This window comes from Macadamia integrifolia, chromosome 8, assembly GCF_013358625.1.
Source record: "Macadamia integrifolia cultivar HAES 741 chromosome 8, SCU_Mint_v3, whole genome shotgun sequence".
Taxonomy (NCBI): Eukaryota; Viridiplantae; Streptophyta; class Magnoliopsida; order Proteales; family Proteaceae; genus Macadamia; species Macadamia integrifolia.
In genome coordinates this window covers 676,453-693,759 of record NC_056564.1, presented here as the reverse complement: position 1 = coordinate 693,759, position 17,307 = coordinate 676,453, and the positions used below count along the sequence as shown (strand labels likewise).

The window sequence follows — 17,307 nt, the reverse complement described above, 5'->3', positions numbered from 1 at the left end:
TATTTGATTGAATTAGGCTCTGAAATTTAAAATGTAAAAAATCTAGACCATGTCCTCTCTACCCAAAGGTTAGAATAACCACATCATCTGTCCACGGGGCTCAATGAAGATGAACCACACGGGAAGGCCTTCCTAGAAAGGCAGCGCAAAGGTTGCTTTGCTTTGAAAAAATACCGAATAAACAACAAAGAGCATCTTCAATTTCTTTGAACAAAGTAATATTCGACAGTTTGACTGGACATGATCCCCAAGGGAGAATGAGAAGACACAATCTTAACTAGGATACAGAAACTTCAAAACAAAGATCAGGATTCAAAATGATGAACCATGTATTCATACATACAAAAGATAATCCTCAGGAAACATACCCATTGTGCTCTAGCCCAAGATCTTTTAGTTCCCATTTAGCATTAGCAATCCGATCAACATACCTGCAATTGTTAGGCAGTCAAAGCTAGTAACTATGCACAATAAATACAAATGAGAATGCAGACCAAGATATCTGCTAACGTCAACAAATGTAAGATTTCATATAAGTTGCAATAAAGTCCACTCATAAATAAGAAAAAATGTTGCTCGAGTAGCTACTAGTTCAGAATAACTAGGAGATCAACATCATTATGATATTACCACTCAATCAAATTAACAATTCCATACTAATAAAAAATCAAATTAAATAATTCAACTGCCAGTTCATTGCCATTCTTGATGAACAGTCACCATCAGTGATTTGGAGACACATTTAACAATGAATTCTGGTGAATCCTCTTGTGCGCCAATTTTGTCATACGATTACGTTAAAAAGGCTTCGTCTGGTATGCATTCTCAGAATGTAGAACGCATTCCTAACATAGAATGAGAATGCCGTTTGGAATCGCCTATTCTCGTTCTCAGCCAGCATGCGGATTGGGTAGGTAGTGTGTTCCAGAATAGATCGCGTTCTCTGACATCCATGAACAAGTAACACATACCAAGAAAATAATTAAATAAATATATATATAGTCTTAGAACGTGTTCTCGACCTAGAATGTATTCCAAAAATTATACCAAGCACAGCATTAATATACTATGTTGTCGTTCCCTAACAAAATTATTAAATGAAATAAAGAAAGGAGTTGTAGCCTATGCTTGGTTGTGAGACAGTGAGAGTGCATGTCACCATCTACAGTGCTACACTCAACTTCCTGATAAACGAGTCAGCATATAAAGATAATGATGTAGAAGCTGGAATACATGAAGCAGAAATACAGACATCTGACTTCTGTAATCACGGCCCTTCATGATTAGCCTCTCCCAAACAAACAAATAAAATGTACCAGCCACAACAGGACATGAGTAATCAAGGACAGAAAAAAGGTTAATCTTCAAAAAACAGAAAATAGCAGCTCCTACTTGACTGAGCTTCACCAATAGACATCAACGAATAAGGACTCAAAAGTACAGGGCAAAAGATAGCGAATGATGTATCATGTAGTCGACCAGCACGGCAGCACCACATGATCATTATCAAGAAAATCAAAGCAATAAAAGAGAAGAACAAGTAAATTATATTATTGACAACATCAACCCACTATAGACAGCAATCAACTGCACACAAAAAAGAAAACCACCATATAAATGGTGGTATGAAACAAATTCAATCATCACGCATCAAGTAAAATGATAGCCCTCTGTAGTAACTAAGAAGAGTTTAGATGTTGTAATGTAACACTTAGTCAAACAATCTAATAGCCCAAACAATACCAAGCCATACACATTGTTCATCCATAAAAACTAACACCAACTACTATGCACTGCGCATACTCAATTCACCTAAAATGCAAACAACAATGGGGTCGCCTAAAAACAACAACAAAGCCTTATCCTAACTTAATGGGGTCGGCTACATGGATCCAAGCAAGGATAAGGATCACCTAAAACACACAAAAAATAATAATAATAAATAAATAGAAAATGAATATAACTGCATAAATAGCAGCTATTGAAGTTTCAACAATTGTATCTTGAGATTAGAATGAGAAGGAAAGCAGAAGGAAGGGAATGGGAGCATACTGGAGGGTTTCCTATAAGCAATACTCCTACATTGATGAAGAGGAGAACCAACAATGAGACCCCTACATATTTCATCATATGACCACAGAGACCAGAGCATTCCAAAACATAAATACCCTCAGTAAAAGATATATTCTCAAAATATATCCATTTTGGTTACATGGTAATTGGATATCAATATATGAAAAGGCTGAACATAATATTTGAGCCACATTTCTTACTAAGAATAATAAATTGTAATAGTCTGATGAGTTACAAACTTTTTTTGGTGTTATCAATCTCTAGATTCCAAAGCGCTTTTTCTCTAGTAGCCATTTCCTTAGGTTTGAAAGATTTTACAGTGTTTCAGCATATTTCCTCGTGTGAAGCTTAGAGAACATATGTTTGCCAGACATGATGGAGGCAAGGAATTTGAAGTATCTGACACAATATTACCCAAAAAATCATAATAAACAACACGATAACATCCATAAATCCACACATTAATAATTTCAGTCATTTAGGGGCACAACCAGCTAAGTTGCCATGAACATCAAAGAGCATGGAAAAACATGTATTTGCACCACATTAAAATGCTGTCTCAACACTGAAATACGGGGTTAAAAAAAGAAAAACAACAGCAGAAGAGTGGTAGAGAAGATGGAGAATAGAACTTTCCAGCAACATTTGTTATTACTAGTGAGTTGTGACACAGAGATCATTTACACAGAACCAATTAAATTAACACATAATCTTGATTTTGTTATAATTAAAAACATTTTTTGCACATATGAGCCATAGATTATTGTGAAATTACCCGTTAATATGAAGAAGCAACCTAGCAGTTGTCCTATGGATGTACTCTGCAAGATCTGGCACAGAATCCACCTGATAAAAACCATTATTTTTTTCTTGGTCATTCTCAACCAAGAATTGAAATGATTCTGAAGCATGTAAATGGTGGATAAAAAGCAGAGTAAACCTATAACTAATAAGGATGAAGATAATAAAAAATGTTATGACATCATCACACAAAAACAAATATTCATACCATATTGACATAGAAATCTTCAACTATAGCTGCGTTATTTTGCAAAAGCATTGACTGGAGATGAGGCTTAGATCGATGCATTATTCGAGCAACAAGAGAAACTGTCTCAGCAGCTGCACATCTTTCCTGCAAAAAATAAAAATTAAAAAATAATTGTCAGTATTACTATTCTTGTTATTGTTATCAGTATTAATTGATAAACAACAGGACCAACCAACTCAAGAAAACAGACCAAAAATCCTTTTTCACCCCTACACACCTCCACAAATCTGCCCATCTCCCTCCGTTATATTTGTGGAAATGACCAAAAGCCCAACCATAACAGCAGAAACAACCAACTAGCTAAGAGCCCGCCCATTGCGGAAAATAATGACTTCCCACTGTCACATCATCTTTTTAATTTTAGAGCTTTTCTTCCTCCAGCTGTCCATATCAACATCACCTTGCACCCCAACATGATCACGGATCACTGCCCTAGCTAGGCAATTGATCCATTGATAATATTTATTACAGTTATATTTCTTCATTATCATAAAAACAAATGTGCCTCTAAACTCCCCCAAAAAAGGGGAAAAAATCGTACAGCTATGTTATTCAGCATGTAATGAATACCTTGAGCCCAAATGAAGTACTTGGCACATGACTTGGAGGACTTGTAGGAGTGACGTCCATTTGTGGGAATGATGTGTTCAAGGAAGTTGGAGAAGAGGAAGAAAATGATACTATCTGTGGTTTAATCCACTGATCACAATCTTGTGTAACTCTAGATAATGCAGTCTTGAGCCGGTCTGGGCACAAGAAGAAAATTTAATCCTTCAAGTGTATGAATTATCTTAAGCAGAAAATGTAGGTCAAGCCTTATCTAACAGAAATGAAGATCAAATATATGAAAACATATTTGGAAATATAAATAAAAAGGAAAAGGATCTTACAGGAAAGAGATTCTGTTAAACCTTTTCCACTAGGATAAATGTCTCGCTGACTGAATGTTTCAAATATGAAGTGGAAAAAGACTTCAAACAATTGGCAGATTCCCTGCAATGATTTACTGAATGAGAAACAGATGCAGAAAAAATCCATGGAAATGCATCACTAGAGCCCCACCACCAAACAAAAACAAAAAGGCCAAAGAAAACTAACGCATTGAAAAACTTAGAGCATACCTTAAAGAACTCAACATTGACTATTTCTAATTTTTGCATAAGCCTTGCATATTTGTCCATCAACCTAATCATTATACCTTCAATCAGCTAAATACATGTATAAAAGTATCAGAAAGTATGAAGGTCTACATGCAAAGATTTCTACCTTAGGAGACAAAGCGAGGACCCTGTTTGTGCTGTCGTCTCGTCATCATTCCAATGTGAAGAATGATTTCTTGAAAGCTTGGGTTTAGATATCCGACTTGGGAGCTGACTATCCTCATCAATAAAATCTGCTAAGAGATCCTCATTTTCATCCTCGGGAACAGAACTATTGCCATTCACATGATTTGCGTCACTGTTCCTTGGAGAGAACTTATCATGGTGTGAGATTTCAAAAGGCCTCTCATCAGCTGCCCCAGAGACTGTTGCTCCATTAAGCAGTAGGGAGGAGCTCAGAGATTCCATCGAGCCAGATGTCAGCTTTAATAGAAATGGATTTCCAGCTCTAAGCCATTGAAAAAATCCATTTTTCTGGTTGCCAGAGTCAATTGGCACTGAAGATTTCTTGGAATGAAGTGCCCGGAACTTGGCAGGATTCCCATCAGATGGAGCAATTAAAGCCGCTCCATCACCAACAAGTCCTGCCAAACTAATTCCTTGAATGGTGTCTGGTGGCATTTTCTGCCAAGTCTCCTTCTCCAGGACCATTTTCAGTGCCTGGACAATGCAGACCAATTTTGTCATATTTTCAGCCACATCTATATATAATATGCAGTCAATATGATGACTTTGGTACCAAAGCAAACTCATGGTTTCTTCTAAACACAATATGCATCAATATTTTTTTAAATCCATCTACAATAAACAATTTGATGCAGAAAGTAGTTGAATAGTTTAGATGCTGAACCCAAAATTGACCTAGGTTTGTACACAAATTTTCTTCTTTACAGTCTCAAACAAATAACATGTGAATCAAAAAGTAGGAGTCACAGAATCAAGGAAAAGCACAGCAAGAAGTAAAAGGAAAGAAAAAGAAAACACTAGGGCAGCAATCTATAATGACCTAAGAACCAAGACATTCCCCCAAAACCAGCCTAACAATCACCAGGGTCTCCACAAACCCCTACACCCAAAAAGAACACCTCCAGAACAAGCTTGACAACCCCACCATCTACAGACTTTGAAAATAAGTCAAATTTCCCATATATTTGATCCAAAGCTCAAAATTTGGTGACTATATTGATTTCCCATCGTGGTGAGTGACGGAAAGTTTTGGTGGCACATTTTCATTTTTATTGGAGGGGAAGGGGTCAATAGGTTATACCTTAAGTTTACAATTTTTTCCATTTTTGGAAATTAACACATCATTTTGTTGTTGCTGATAAAAAAAAAATTTGAATAGTATCAGCTGCATTTCTGCCAAAAGGGGGGGGGACAGTAAAGGAATTTCTGGGCGAAAAAGTTGACTATTTCACATAAATATTCAAAGTATGGTTTACCAAAACTGCACATTCAAAAAAAGATGTGGGTTGGAACCCATTATATACAAGGGAGACTGGGAAAGGAGCTAGACAGAGGCTAGGAAGAATATATCCTTCATAATCACCTAAGATAAGTATCCTTTTAAAAAAAAAAATATCAATGCAAGTCCAGCAGGAGCAAACCATATAAACATTTTAAATCCAAATAGAACTCTAGCATCATGAGAAAGTTCCAAGCTGGCCCAAAGTTTGTGCCCACCATTAACTACTGGAGGGAGGGGCATAGTACTGTTGGTCTGCATTTGTAGAATATCGAGGCCAAGTCATCACGCTATAAAAAATGGCCAAATACCCCTTTGGCTCTTCTTCTTAAAGAAGAATATCTCAAGGACATCTGGAAGTAGATTTCTTACAATGTACGCATGTCAATACCTAACTGAGACCAATTAGCCAAATCGTAATCGACCACTTAAAACCAAAACCAACTAACTTTTGTTCAATGGTTTGGTCTTGGTTTGCAGTTTGAGAAAATAGTGAATATTTGGTCGGTCCCAGCCTGAGATGTTTAGACTGACAAGGCCCAACTGATTAAATCAAAAAGATTGAAGTGCAGAACAGGGTAGTAAGTGAGTTTCAACAGTAGTTTTTTCTTTCATGACTAGCTCCTTTTCCCATAAAACTAGGTCAATGGCATTTACTGGGGCATACTCTCATTGGACAAGTACTTTTTATGCAACATAATGTGTTCAGTGGACTACCAAATCAATGTCATATGCTTATCTATGTACTGGTAGTTGTTTGACAAATCATCAGAAAAAGATAAAAAGTAGGGCTGTAGAGAATAATTATCCTATCCCACACCGTATAAGTAAGAATATCCCACAAGGAGAGCTACTGCAAATATTTTCTTATACCCTGATATTTATGTTCTGGATACTTCAATGCATGCGACCTGATATTATTAATTCCACAAGACTGCAGCAGAACATCAAAACTAATTCTCATCTTAACAACTGTTGCCATTCACAAGCTACCGTGCAAAAGAAAAGGCAAATACAGCCTAATTGATGTGTAGTAAGCCACTGTATAAAAAATCAAATTTAAAATAGAGTTCTATCTAAAAATAACAATTGACTGTTGCACAAAAGATTACTACTCGTGCAAAAAAATAAACAGGAACAATTCTGAAATGTTTGTGAAGAATGCAAATAATAATACAATAATAATGACAATGATAATGACAACAATAATAATACGATAATGGAAATGATAACAATAATAAATGAACAAACATATAAATAAGTAATAAGAACACTATATTAATCACAAACTGGCATACATGTATATTCTGCCGATGAAAGGCTGAGAAGTAATTTTCACAAACAGTCTTCAACCTCTGCCTGAATTCAACTGCTTCAATTCCACAAAAAGCTTCCCCAGCTAAGATGAAGACATTCAAATCTTCGTAATTTCTCAAGAATTGGTGCATGCTTGTTGAACAAACAGCAGAAGACGTAAGTAATACTGACACACGACTTGTGGTAAGATACCAAAGGTTCTTTCGACCTCTCTGTAATGTCTGCGCAACATATGCTATAGCATCTTTCCTCAGATCATCCCAAGAAGCACTGCTTGATGTCGGATCACCATCATCCCTTCCCTCATAAGTTGCTTCATGAGCATTTAAGGAGAGGGACCCAGTGGTTCCTGTAATATCATCCACAACTATGGTGCTTGTTCTAGATTCCATTGGCAAGGAATCAATTGGCACTCTATCCAAAGAATCAGAAAGAGAGCCATTTTCTGTTTGGGAATTACTCAAATTCTTTGGCAAATGAACATCTTCAGAACATGCAGAGATGTCATTAGGGTTCTGCTTCACGTGTTTTGTCCGGCATTCTGAATCCTGAAACAATAGATGTAAGTTCCTAGTAAAAATTATCTTATATATATAAAAAATAAAACCCTAAGACCAAAAAGAGGTCCAAGATGTAAAAGAGGGATAAAAAGCCAAAAACTGAAAATGACTAGTCATTGATGGAGAGAATAGTGAATCCAACAATCACTCAAAATGTCCTTCATACAGCTGGCCATTCTTTGGCAGGTTTATGTCTCTGTATTACTTGGCTGCAACTGCAAAACCATTAGTTGGGTAACTTGGGTTCGTCTTCTTGAAACAATCATTTTATTTATATATGGTGTGGGCTTATCTGTCAATCTATATAAGTTCATGATCCTGACTGCATGAAATCCTTCCTTGGATGTATTGGAGGTCATGGTCTAATTAGAAAAAGGAATGTTGGTCATGTTTGCTGCTATATTCAGATTGCTATGTCGATCAGTTAATAGGACGGATGTAGTTAAATGATAAGTAGAAGGCTTGTTATTTGTCCTAACTAGTGATTTGTGAAAATGAGGTGTGCTAATTGTGGTCATGCCAATTGTTCTTTAACGCATATCTTAAGCTTTCTAGTGATTTTATGACTTGATGTATAAGTCATGTTGATTTTTGATGACTTGACATGGTCATGTTGATTTTTTATGACTTGATGATGCTTAATGTTGATTTTTTATGTTATAGGGAATATACTGTACCGTACTAAATAATGTTAGAAAATAGGGGAAATAAAAGAAAACAAATGGGCGCCTTGGTCGCCATGGCAACGCAAGTCGCCTAATCGATGAGCCACCAATCTACCTCCATGGTATGTCGCGATGACAACTATGCTAGAATCTGAAGAATCTCAAATCCAGAAAGCATAACGGAGAAGTAAACTTTCCCAAAACATAGATCAAATCTGAAGGACAGATCTGGAGGAATGGAATAATCCTACCGGAATTAGGATTACAGAAAATCAGAACAAATATCAGATTCTGAACCAGTGGTATGTTCAGAATGTAGTCCGGTTGCTAAATCTGAAGTCTGATTTGAAATCACAGACTTAAACAATAAAAAACTTGAAATTCTAACAATAACATGGTATTCCACAAGAAAAGAAAATAAGTATGAAACTACTGATCTGATTTGATAGTGGACAACTTAAAGAAGGATGATAGAAGGATAGATTGATATGAACCAAGCATCTCACCTGGAACAAGACTGAAATCCCATCAATCTTGACTTTAACATCTTACCAAAGGCTGCACTGCATCTCACGGCGCTCTTCTCAATCTCACATAACATAGGGCAGAAAACCAAGCTTTTTATTCAAAATATAAATCCTGGAGGCTCTTTGGCCTTTACACTATTATATAGACTTGCTGGAAACTGAAACATGATTATTCAGGGAAGGTACCAATCAAAACCAATCCTTATCTACGACAAAGTATGGATAGACTAGGAAACCCTATTGTGATTGGATTCCTGTTACAAATAGGAAACTGAAATCAGCGAGCAAACTGAAACTAAAACTTCTCTTAGCTGCAGGCTAATTGGAGTGCCGTAATCTAATCCAACAACTTTATAGTAAAATAAGAAAGACTAGGACTTGATTAAACCCCCACGATTTGGAGTGAACCAGAACTGAACCGAGGTTCAGTTTTGATCAAGAAAATGGAACAAGTCACTGTTTGGCTCTGGTTTTGCTCCTGCAATGGTACTTATTTAAGTACCTCTTATCTGCATCACCCATCAACATGTGTTGTAAAACAAATAGTTATAAGAAGTAAAATATTATCCTTAATACATTAAAAAAAAATAAAAAATAAAAAGTTCACAATAATGCCAGAAGCTCATTCCAGTAAATCCAATCATGCATAACAACACTCTCTTATTCAAGAAAGTGCATTCACTGTACCCACATATTTGTATTCTCTGTAAACCACGAGTATATCATGAAAGAACATCAATGCCGTTTTTTCACTATTCATTAAATAAATTCAGCTTCAAAATTTAACACTTATCAAAGTACGCCTAGATACGAATTTGGTACTGCCAACTGACATATGCATGGCTCAAGTGCAACCAACAAATTTTTTCCTGCATTGCCATTAAATGTACTCCACTCATTGTCTTTCACAGTCTTTGCTGTTTCTTTAGTCACCAAGCTATAAAATTGTGTCCACTGATCCAGTATTGATTATTTACACTAAGAAAAACACAAAAAATACCATTTCTTTCTAATTTCTCCTAGCAGTTTCCTTGTCTCTTTTCCTTTCCTAAATAGGTAATGACGTAATGTAAAGACTAATACCCTAACCTTAATTTCAATGTATCAACTTTGCATTATATGATAAAAGGATTCAGAATTCAAACGACCCACAAGTTATTTGGTATGGGCTGAGCCACTAAAATTGATTGACAATTTCATTTTCTTAATATAGTATTCAACCAAATTTTGATGACATATTACAGATGCAGCCATCTGGTCCAGTAGAGAGTACAGTTTTAAATTTTAAGTAATGTGGAATTCTTCAATAACTATCACCACATGAACAAGGCCGAAGGGATTCCAAGGAATAAATAATTTTAATGTACATCAGCAGAAGAATAACTTCATTAACTTGTTCATAAAATCTAGTTTCATCCGAAGCAACAGAGATAGCAAACAAAGCAAAAAAGACATTAAAAAAAAAAAATCTAACTTCAAATATTAATGATAAAGAGGTACAACTGAGCAATTGCAATATATCAATATGGGTTTTCCTTACCATTTTGTCAGGTTGAAAGCTCATGATTGAATAATATGAACACATTAATTTAAATAGCACACCCAATGTTCCTAATAAACATTGTCGAAATCTTGATTCAGGTATCTGAAGGCATAGATCGCTGTATGTGAGTCTGGAGAAAGAACATTCAAGTAAATCAATTAATAAGTTGAATTTATATCTTGTTCAGCAATCAGCAATACAAGAACCATTCCTGAGAATACTCTCTCTCCTGAGATAATGCACCCATCAACACAAAAAGAAAAAGGAAATTATGCCAATTTTCCCTTAAAGGTCCACCATCATGTGTCAGTTACTGTAATTTGAATAAGTGGAAAGAATCATGATAATTTATGCATCTTCATGAAATTCCGTCTTTATGAACTAGAGCAACATAATGCATCTAAGGTGCAACAAGACTAATATTTCAAGGTTCCTTTTTAGACATAGAACCACTGAGTTTCTCCGTTTATAAAACCTAATCTGATTCATAAGCAGTCGGCTCCCAGCCCACAATCAGAATCAAACAGGATGGGTCAAGGAGAGGGGTCGGCAGGGACCAGAGTTGGATCTGTGGCAAACCAGAGACTCCGGAGGTATGGCGTCCTGTGCTGTGCCGTCATTTCGGATTCCCAACCGATTTCGGCACTAGTTAAATGGGGCCAATCAGACAGATCTTGAGTCAACTAGTAGATCATCAACACAGGGGCCCAATTCATTCTCCAGATGAGTTGGGAGCGGGGGCAGCCCATGTGCGACCAAGCAAACTACTTAGACATTTAGTTTAGGGTGACCCCCAACTCTAAACCAAGAATCAAGGGCCTCACTATAGCTAAAGGCCCCTAACAGAGTCACGGCAATGTTGGTCTACGATCACCAAGAATCAAATCTCCATTTTCCCTTGCCATGTTACATTCTTTAATGTCATTTGTCTCATTCTTGTACTCATACAATGGTCCAAATTTGTCACAAGGAAACAATTGACCAAGTAAGTTTTCAATATCAAAATCCCCCCCTCCCCAAAAAAAAGGGTTGTTCTCTCCATGGGCCATAGGGTAGCTTCTCTACCCAGGCCTTGGTTTTATTCGACATGGTAGCTTAGTTTGCACTTGAACTTTGTGGATGCCACTTTTCCAATGATATGTCAAGTTTCCAGTGCAGTGAGACCTCACAAAATGCAAGTACACGGCTAAGCGTTCGAAAATTAGTTTAAAAAAGGAAAATGACCATTCAGAAAACAAGAGAAAGAGTCCAATACATGGTGGTTCTACGGTTGAATGTCCAAGAAACTTGACACAGGCTGACCCAAACAGCAGCTAGAGCAGCCTCCACATGGCAAAGACCACAGTCCATGGTGAGTACTCATCATTGTTATTACTGCTAGGCTTGCCACTCCATGGCTTTTACGAACATCACTCTAGGAGTAATACAATGCCGCCTCCCCCCATTTTTTATTTAAGAAACAATTACCGTTAAGATATGTCACAATAAGGGGGTTTGCCCCTATCATGGACACTTTCATTTTCTTTATTTTGCTTCAGATTCTTTCCTAGTTTAGTTAGATTTCTATTCCTAGTTAGACTAGAGTTATTTAATTTGACTCCTATTTTCTATATCTTGATGTACAATGTACTAGTTACCATATTTGATTGTAACTCTTTGGCTAATATATAATAACGGTATGGGGGGCAAAGAATAACGATTCTGCTCTTATTGGCAGTCTCTCTCTCTCTCAAGTTACTGGTTACAAATCTTGGGTTTCTAACAATTACAAAGATAGAAAGTCAAAAAAGGGGGGGGGGGGGACCGAAGCCAAGAAAAACATAGCTACAAAAAGCCACAGACCAAACCCAGAGCAACCAACCCAACACCCACCAACCCTAGATCCCCAACACATTGACTGATTGAACACAAGACAAGGCCAAAGAGCAGGCATTCATCCCCAAGACCAAATACTAATGGGTATTACCACTCCATAACAAAATATTCTCTCCCAACCAGTAAATAATTCTTTATCATTGAACCCCCTCTTCGTCCAAGTTTTAATCATCTAATCAAAATCTCAATCAATACCAAGATGATCGTAGATTTTAGCTCATCCAAGGAAACCAATGCAAGCCTCATGCCCTGTCAAACAAAACAAATCAACCCACTTTCTCGGTCCCTAGGACACCCCACTTCAAGAGTCTTCTTGGTCAAGCAATCAATTCAGTTTCTAAAGAAACCAATGCAAGCCTCATACCCTTCCAAACAAAACAAACCAACCCTCTTTCGCAGTCCCCAGGATTCCCCACTTCAAGAGTCTTCTTGGTCAAGCAATCAATTCAGTTTCTTTTCTCAAGGAAGTCACCTTCATCTTCTAATTGTGACTACTTGAGAAAACCTTAGTCATTTCCAGCCCAAGTCACCACATCAAGATCTCTAAGGCCCTGTATGGTTGCGAGGGGGAAGAAGGGAAGTGAAATTAAATCAAAACTAAAATGAATATGACGTATTAGCAGGTTGAATGGGGCTGGAAATTTTGCAAAAAGGCAGACCCAAAGGTCCCTGCTAATACATCAAGTTTGTCCAAAGTGGAGCCGTCCAAGTGGGAAAATTGAACAATGAGAATTCTAGGATCACCGAAAGGGTGCACAACAAAGGTTAGACTCCTCTAAGGATGCACACCAATACATGAGAAGGCATATGATTGAATTTGAGTCCAAAATTTGACATGTGGCCTATCGAAAACATTCCCTAGATATCAAACAGTTGGAATTGCCACATCAACCTTCCACATGGCACAACTAGGTGGGTCGCTCATAGGGATCCTATGGATGCCAGTCCATAAACCATTTGCCTTTCCCTTTTTTTTTCCTGAGATGCACAAATTTTATTATTCCACTGGCTGAAAGGACTACAAAAATCTCTAATGCTCTTTCCATCTTTAAGATTTATGGTCGGCCAGACAAAGCAACTCGCTTGAACCAATGTTGGTAATAGGTAAGGAACAGATCTTACTATGTAATATTTAAAACATGATGCAAAATGAGTTGTATTCTAATGGATGTAAACTACAAATACTAAGAAAAAGTTCCCTAAGCCCATGAGTTTCTTCTTCCCACTTCTTCTAAACCTGCATTCACAACTCAATACTATCCTTTGATCGATACACACAAACCTAGTACAAAACACAGACTCAACAACGTGAGTTTAAAAGAGAGTACAAAGAAAAACATCTAAACACAATTATTCTATACACATAACTCATTATAAAAGAACAAGCTAAGGCAAACGAAAGAATTGGCCCTATGGTTCCTTAGTGCAAAATCGTCTAGTTCAAGGGTCATTCCTTGCCATAGCTTCACTATTTGGCATTCTATCCCCAACTGCCTCCTTACGCAGTCCTTCATCATCTACCGTCACATTCCAATTACCCCCTCCTGCTGCCTCTGCCCTCACAACACTGAGGACACTTCCCGCCTTTTCTTTTCCTACCCGCTCTCTTCCTCGGTTTGGAAAAGTGTCCTCCCAAGATGTTGGCCCTCCAGAAGGCCCATTCTCCCTTTTGATTGAGAATGGATCTAGATTGACATGACCTTTACAGGCTCCTCCATTTGTGACACTGTCGGCAAGCTTGTTTTTTGTGCAACCATTAACCACATCTAGATGGAGCATAACATTCGTAGATGGTCCTCCAATTCTTGCTCTGCGGACAAGATTTGGAAATCCATCTACTTTGACGTTACCTCCAAGATCCAATCCCTCCATCATTGCACAGTCCCTAGCACCCCTAGGAATAAACATATCATTGCTTCCTGGAGTTTATTGGTTGACACCACCACCACCCCCCACGTGATGTACCCCCTCTTCTTTCTTTGTTGTAATGCTTTCTCCCCCCCCTCTTGTTGTATCCCCTTGGATCCTTTTGGTTGCCTTTGCTAGATGCTTTGATGTAATTTGTTTTCCCCTGGTTTGGCTTTTCCTTGTTGGTTTATGCCTTCCCTCCCCCCTTTTTCCTCCCTCGTATATTCTTCTTCTCGCTTGGTAATGAATTTATTTATTCATCCCAAAAAAAAAAAGCAAATGAAAGAACATATCTTTGATACTTCATAGTGTACCGTGTACCATGACTTAGATGGAGCACAATCTCAGAAAATGGACCCCGGAACTCTTAGATCATTCCAACAAGATTTGGGACTCTATAGTGTTTGATGTTCATAGCAAGGCCTCCCCGGTCTCCTCTACAAGCGCTGACACCCCAAGGAACAGGTTTATTATTGTCTCCTAGGGTCTTCCAATCTCCGTTATTCAACCCGCCTCCCCCCATCTGAGGATTGGGGTTGGTTCTTCCTTGCTTTGTCTTTTTTCCCAATTTCCTGGGCCTTCTTGTATCTCTCTCCCCTTTTAAGAATGAATTTTTTTATTCACCCCAAAAAAAGTTTGAGCAAAACACTGTCATGAATTCTTAGTCCAGACAAAATGATCCATGCAAGAGACACTTGTTGGATTTTCCAAAATCAATAGTATTACAGAAAAGATACGACAAGAAGTCAAAGAACAAACAAACAATATAGTTTTTTAGACGAGAACTTCATAAAAATTTTACCATTAAAGGCATCAACGCAGTACTGTTTTCACATTTTTAAACTAAATAGAGATAAAATGAAAACCAAATTAGGTGATATGCAAAAAAGAATGAAAAAAGAAATGCATTAGCTGAAAATTATAATTTGCAGCCAAAATCAACCAACTATACAGCATTTTGACCAGCACTGAGAACTGAAGCAAATAGATCATCTAAAATATCTCCTAGGCCATCAGAAATTTAAGTCAACAAAAAAAGGACTGAAACAGTATTATGATTAATAAGCATACCTATTTTTTTCCACAATATGTAAGCCCTGATCCTGCCAAAGTAAATCAAATTTCCTTTCATTATAAGAAAAGAAGACACAAACTATGAATGTGTCTTAAAGCAATAACCTATAAATAATAAATAAAAATAAAAATACAAACATTACTGAGAAATTCATTACCATCCAACAGGAAGTAAGAAGAAAGAAAATAACGAGCATTGACAAACAGTTTCAGACCAAATAAAAAACAAACATGCTCACAAAAGGAAGAGGAAGTATTGGAAGTCACATTAAGACTAACATTTGACAGAAGACACTCAGATGTGGGACCAAGAAAAAGAAATTGTAGTTTTGTTAGCTACATGTCAATACAGATGTGCAAAAAGTACATTAGCACAAGACATTCAGAATCATCAAAATGCAACCAAACAATAGGTCTCCTTTCCAGCAAACGAGCTTATACCTCTTGCACAATACTTTTCAGTACGGAATGAGTTTCTGAGAGAACCTCCTGCATAAAGAAGCTCTGAATCTTTTCCGCAAGACCAGTTATGTCTCCTATTAATGCATAAGCATCAACTACCTGTCCAGCAATGTGATAATCTAACATATTAACTCCAAATTTGCAGAAAAGAAGCCAAACATAAAATAAACAAAACATTTTTCACAAATGCAAGGGCACAAAAAAAGTTGTTAATATGATGGATGCAATGCATTAATTAAATCTAATCACAAGAACCTGAAACCTTTTTCCTCCCCCCCCTCTTCCCCGGAGGGATGAAAAAAGTCACAAGAACTTTAGTGGTGATACTAAGGACAAACACCATAAAGAGGCATGACAGCTCTGATAAGAAAAGGCCAAAAAGGGAAATCAATATAACTCATATGTGAGCTATGTATCTATCCTATCCATAAATTTTATACCATCAGACAAAAAGTAAAACTTATAAATACTTCAAACGCAAAGAAAACAAATATGCATGCTGCATCCGCATTAAGATTGAACTTAACTCCACCACAGTTCCCCAATAACAATTCCTTGAATGTCTTCAAATTCTTTATGATTGAAAGACTGCCTGATGAGAAGAGAAGAATTGATGTCTGTGTATATGTGTGTGTGTGTGTGTGTGTGTGTGTGTGTGTGTAGGGATACTTCCTGACTTCTCACTGAAGATTTCTCCGTTGCTTTCTTTCCAAATTCTCCATGGAATTGCAAATGGTAGATGCTGCCATAGAAACCCTTCCTTCTGCACTAACATTCAGTTTGTGCTGTGAAGTAAACATGGGAGACGATTCCATCCCATTACACATAAACCCAAAATCCCGCCAACACTGCTGCAACTAACTCACATTCCCACAAAGTAATCAGTTGCAGTCAAGTCTCCTCACCATGAAAGTAAAAACTCTACTTGCGATGAAAAATGAAAACTCTCTTGACTAATCCACTTTCCCCACTGTTTCATTGCGAGAATCCTAGCAAATACTTCAGATACTCCCTCCCACAAAAAAATTTCCCCATTCTATACATACCTCTAGCCGTTCAAATAACAGCTTGTAATACGATTTAACTTTGACTGCCCATTAGCTTTGGTAATGGCTATAAACACGACTTAAAAATTGAAATATGAAACCAGGATTCAATAGGTTTCACATACTTGACAGAGACCCAGAAAATTTAAATATTTGGAAATGAAGTTTATTGACACTTTGCTGCACTAGAATATCGTTTTTTCCCTTCTTTTTTTTTTTTTAAGGCAAAGGATAAGGTTATTGGTGGAAAAGTAGACAAAAGATTTATAACCCAAAGATATGTGGGTGGAAGAACATTAGTCTTTATATGATAATAGAAAATGAGAATTAAACTTATACATAAAATGTAACAAAAAAAGTAATGATTCCCGTAAGACAACTCTCCCCGTTCCTTGAAAACACTAAAAAATTGCAATCAATCAGAAATGGAGCCAATGTCAGTGGACAGCTTTTGAATATTTCTACTCTTGTTTCGAAAATGCATTCATTTTCATATCTTTCCCAAATGAACTTGATTCTAAGACTAATAATTTCTATTACCTTTTCCTTTAGATTTTAAACTAGAGTCTGTCTTTCCGTAT

At 37.0% G+C, this 17,307-nt stretch overlaps 1 protein-coding gene across 2 annotated transcripts in view; it reads right to left on the bottom strand.

Moving 5' to 3' along the window:
• LOC122086563 (syndetin) overlaps positions 1–17,307 on the bottom strand; it is a 32,060-nt gene that overhangs the window by 7,843 nt on the left and 6,910 nt on the right. For both annotated transcript variants that reach the window (XR_006142473.1, XM_042655475.1), the window contains exons 6-16: positions 15,660–15,779; positions 15,216–15,247; positions 10,359–10,491; positions 7,048–7,614; positions 4,391–4,944; positions 4,246–4,309; positions 4,015–4,117; positions 3,695–3,870; positions 3,083–3,208; positions 2,849–2,919; positions 369–431 (exon numbers count right to left, since the gene is read on the bottom strand). Coding sequence is in view for 1 of the 2 variants with exons in the window: in XM_042655475.1 (XP_042511409.1) it covers positions 369–431; positions 2,849–2,919; positions 3,083–3,208; positions 3,695–3,870; positions 4,015–4,117; positions 4,246–4,309; positions 4,391–4,944; positions 7,048–7,614; positions 10,359–10,491; positions 15,216–15,247; positions 15,660–15,779 (2,009 nt within the window). In the remaining variant the exon portion in view is untranslated. The remainder of the gene's footprint in view (positions 1–368; positions 432–2,848; positions 2,920–3,082; positions 3,209–3,694; positions 3,871–4,014; positions 4,118–4,245; positions 4,310–4,390; positions 4,945–7,047; positions 7,615–10,358; positions 10,492–15,215; positions 15,248–15,659; positions 15,780–17,307) is intronic.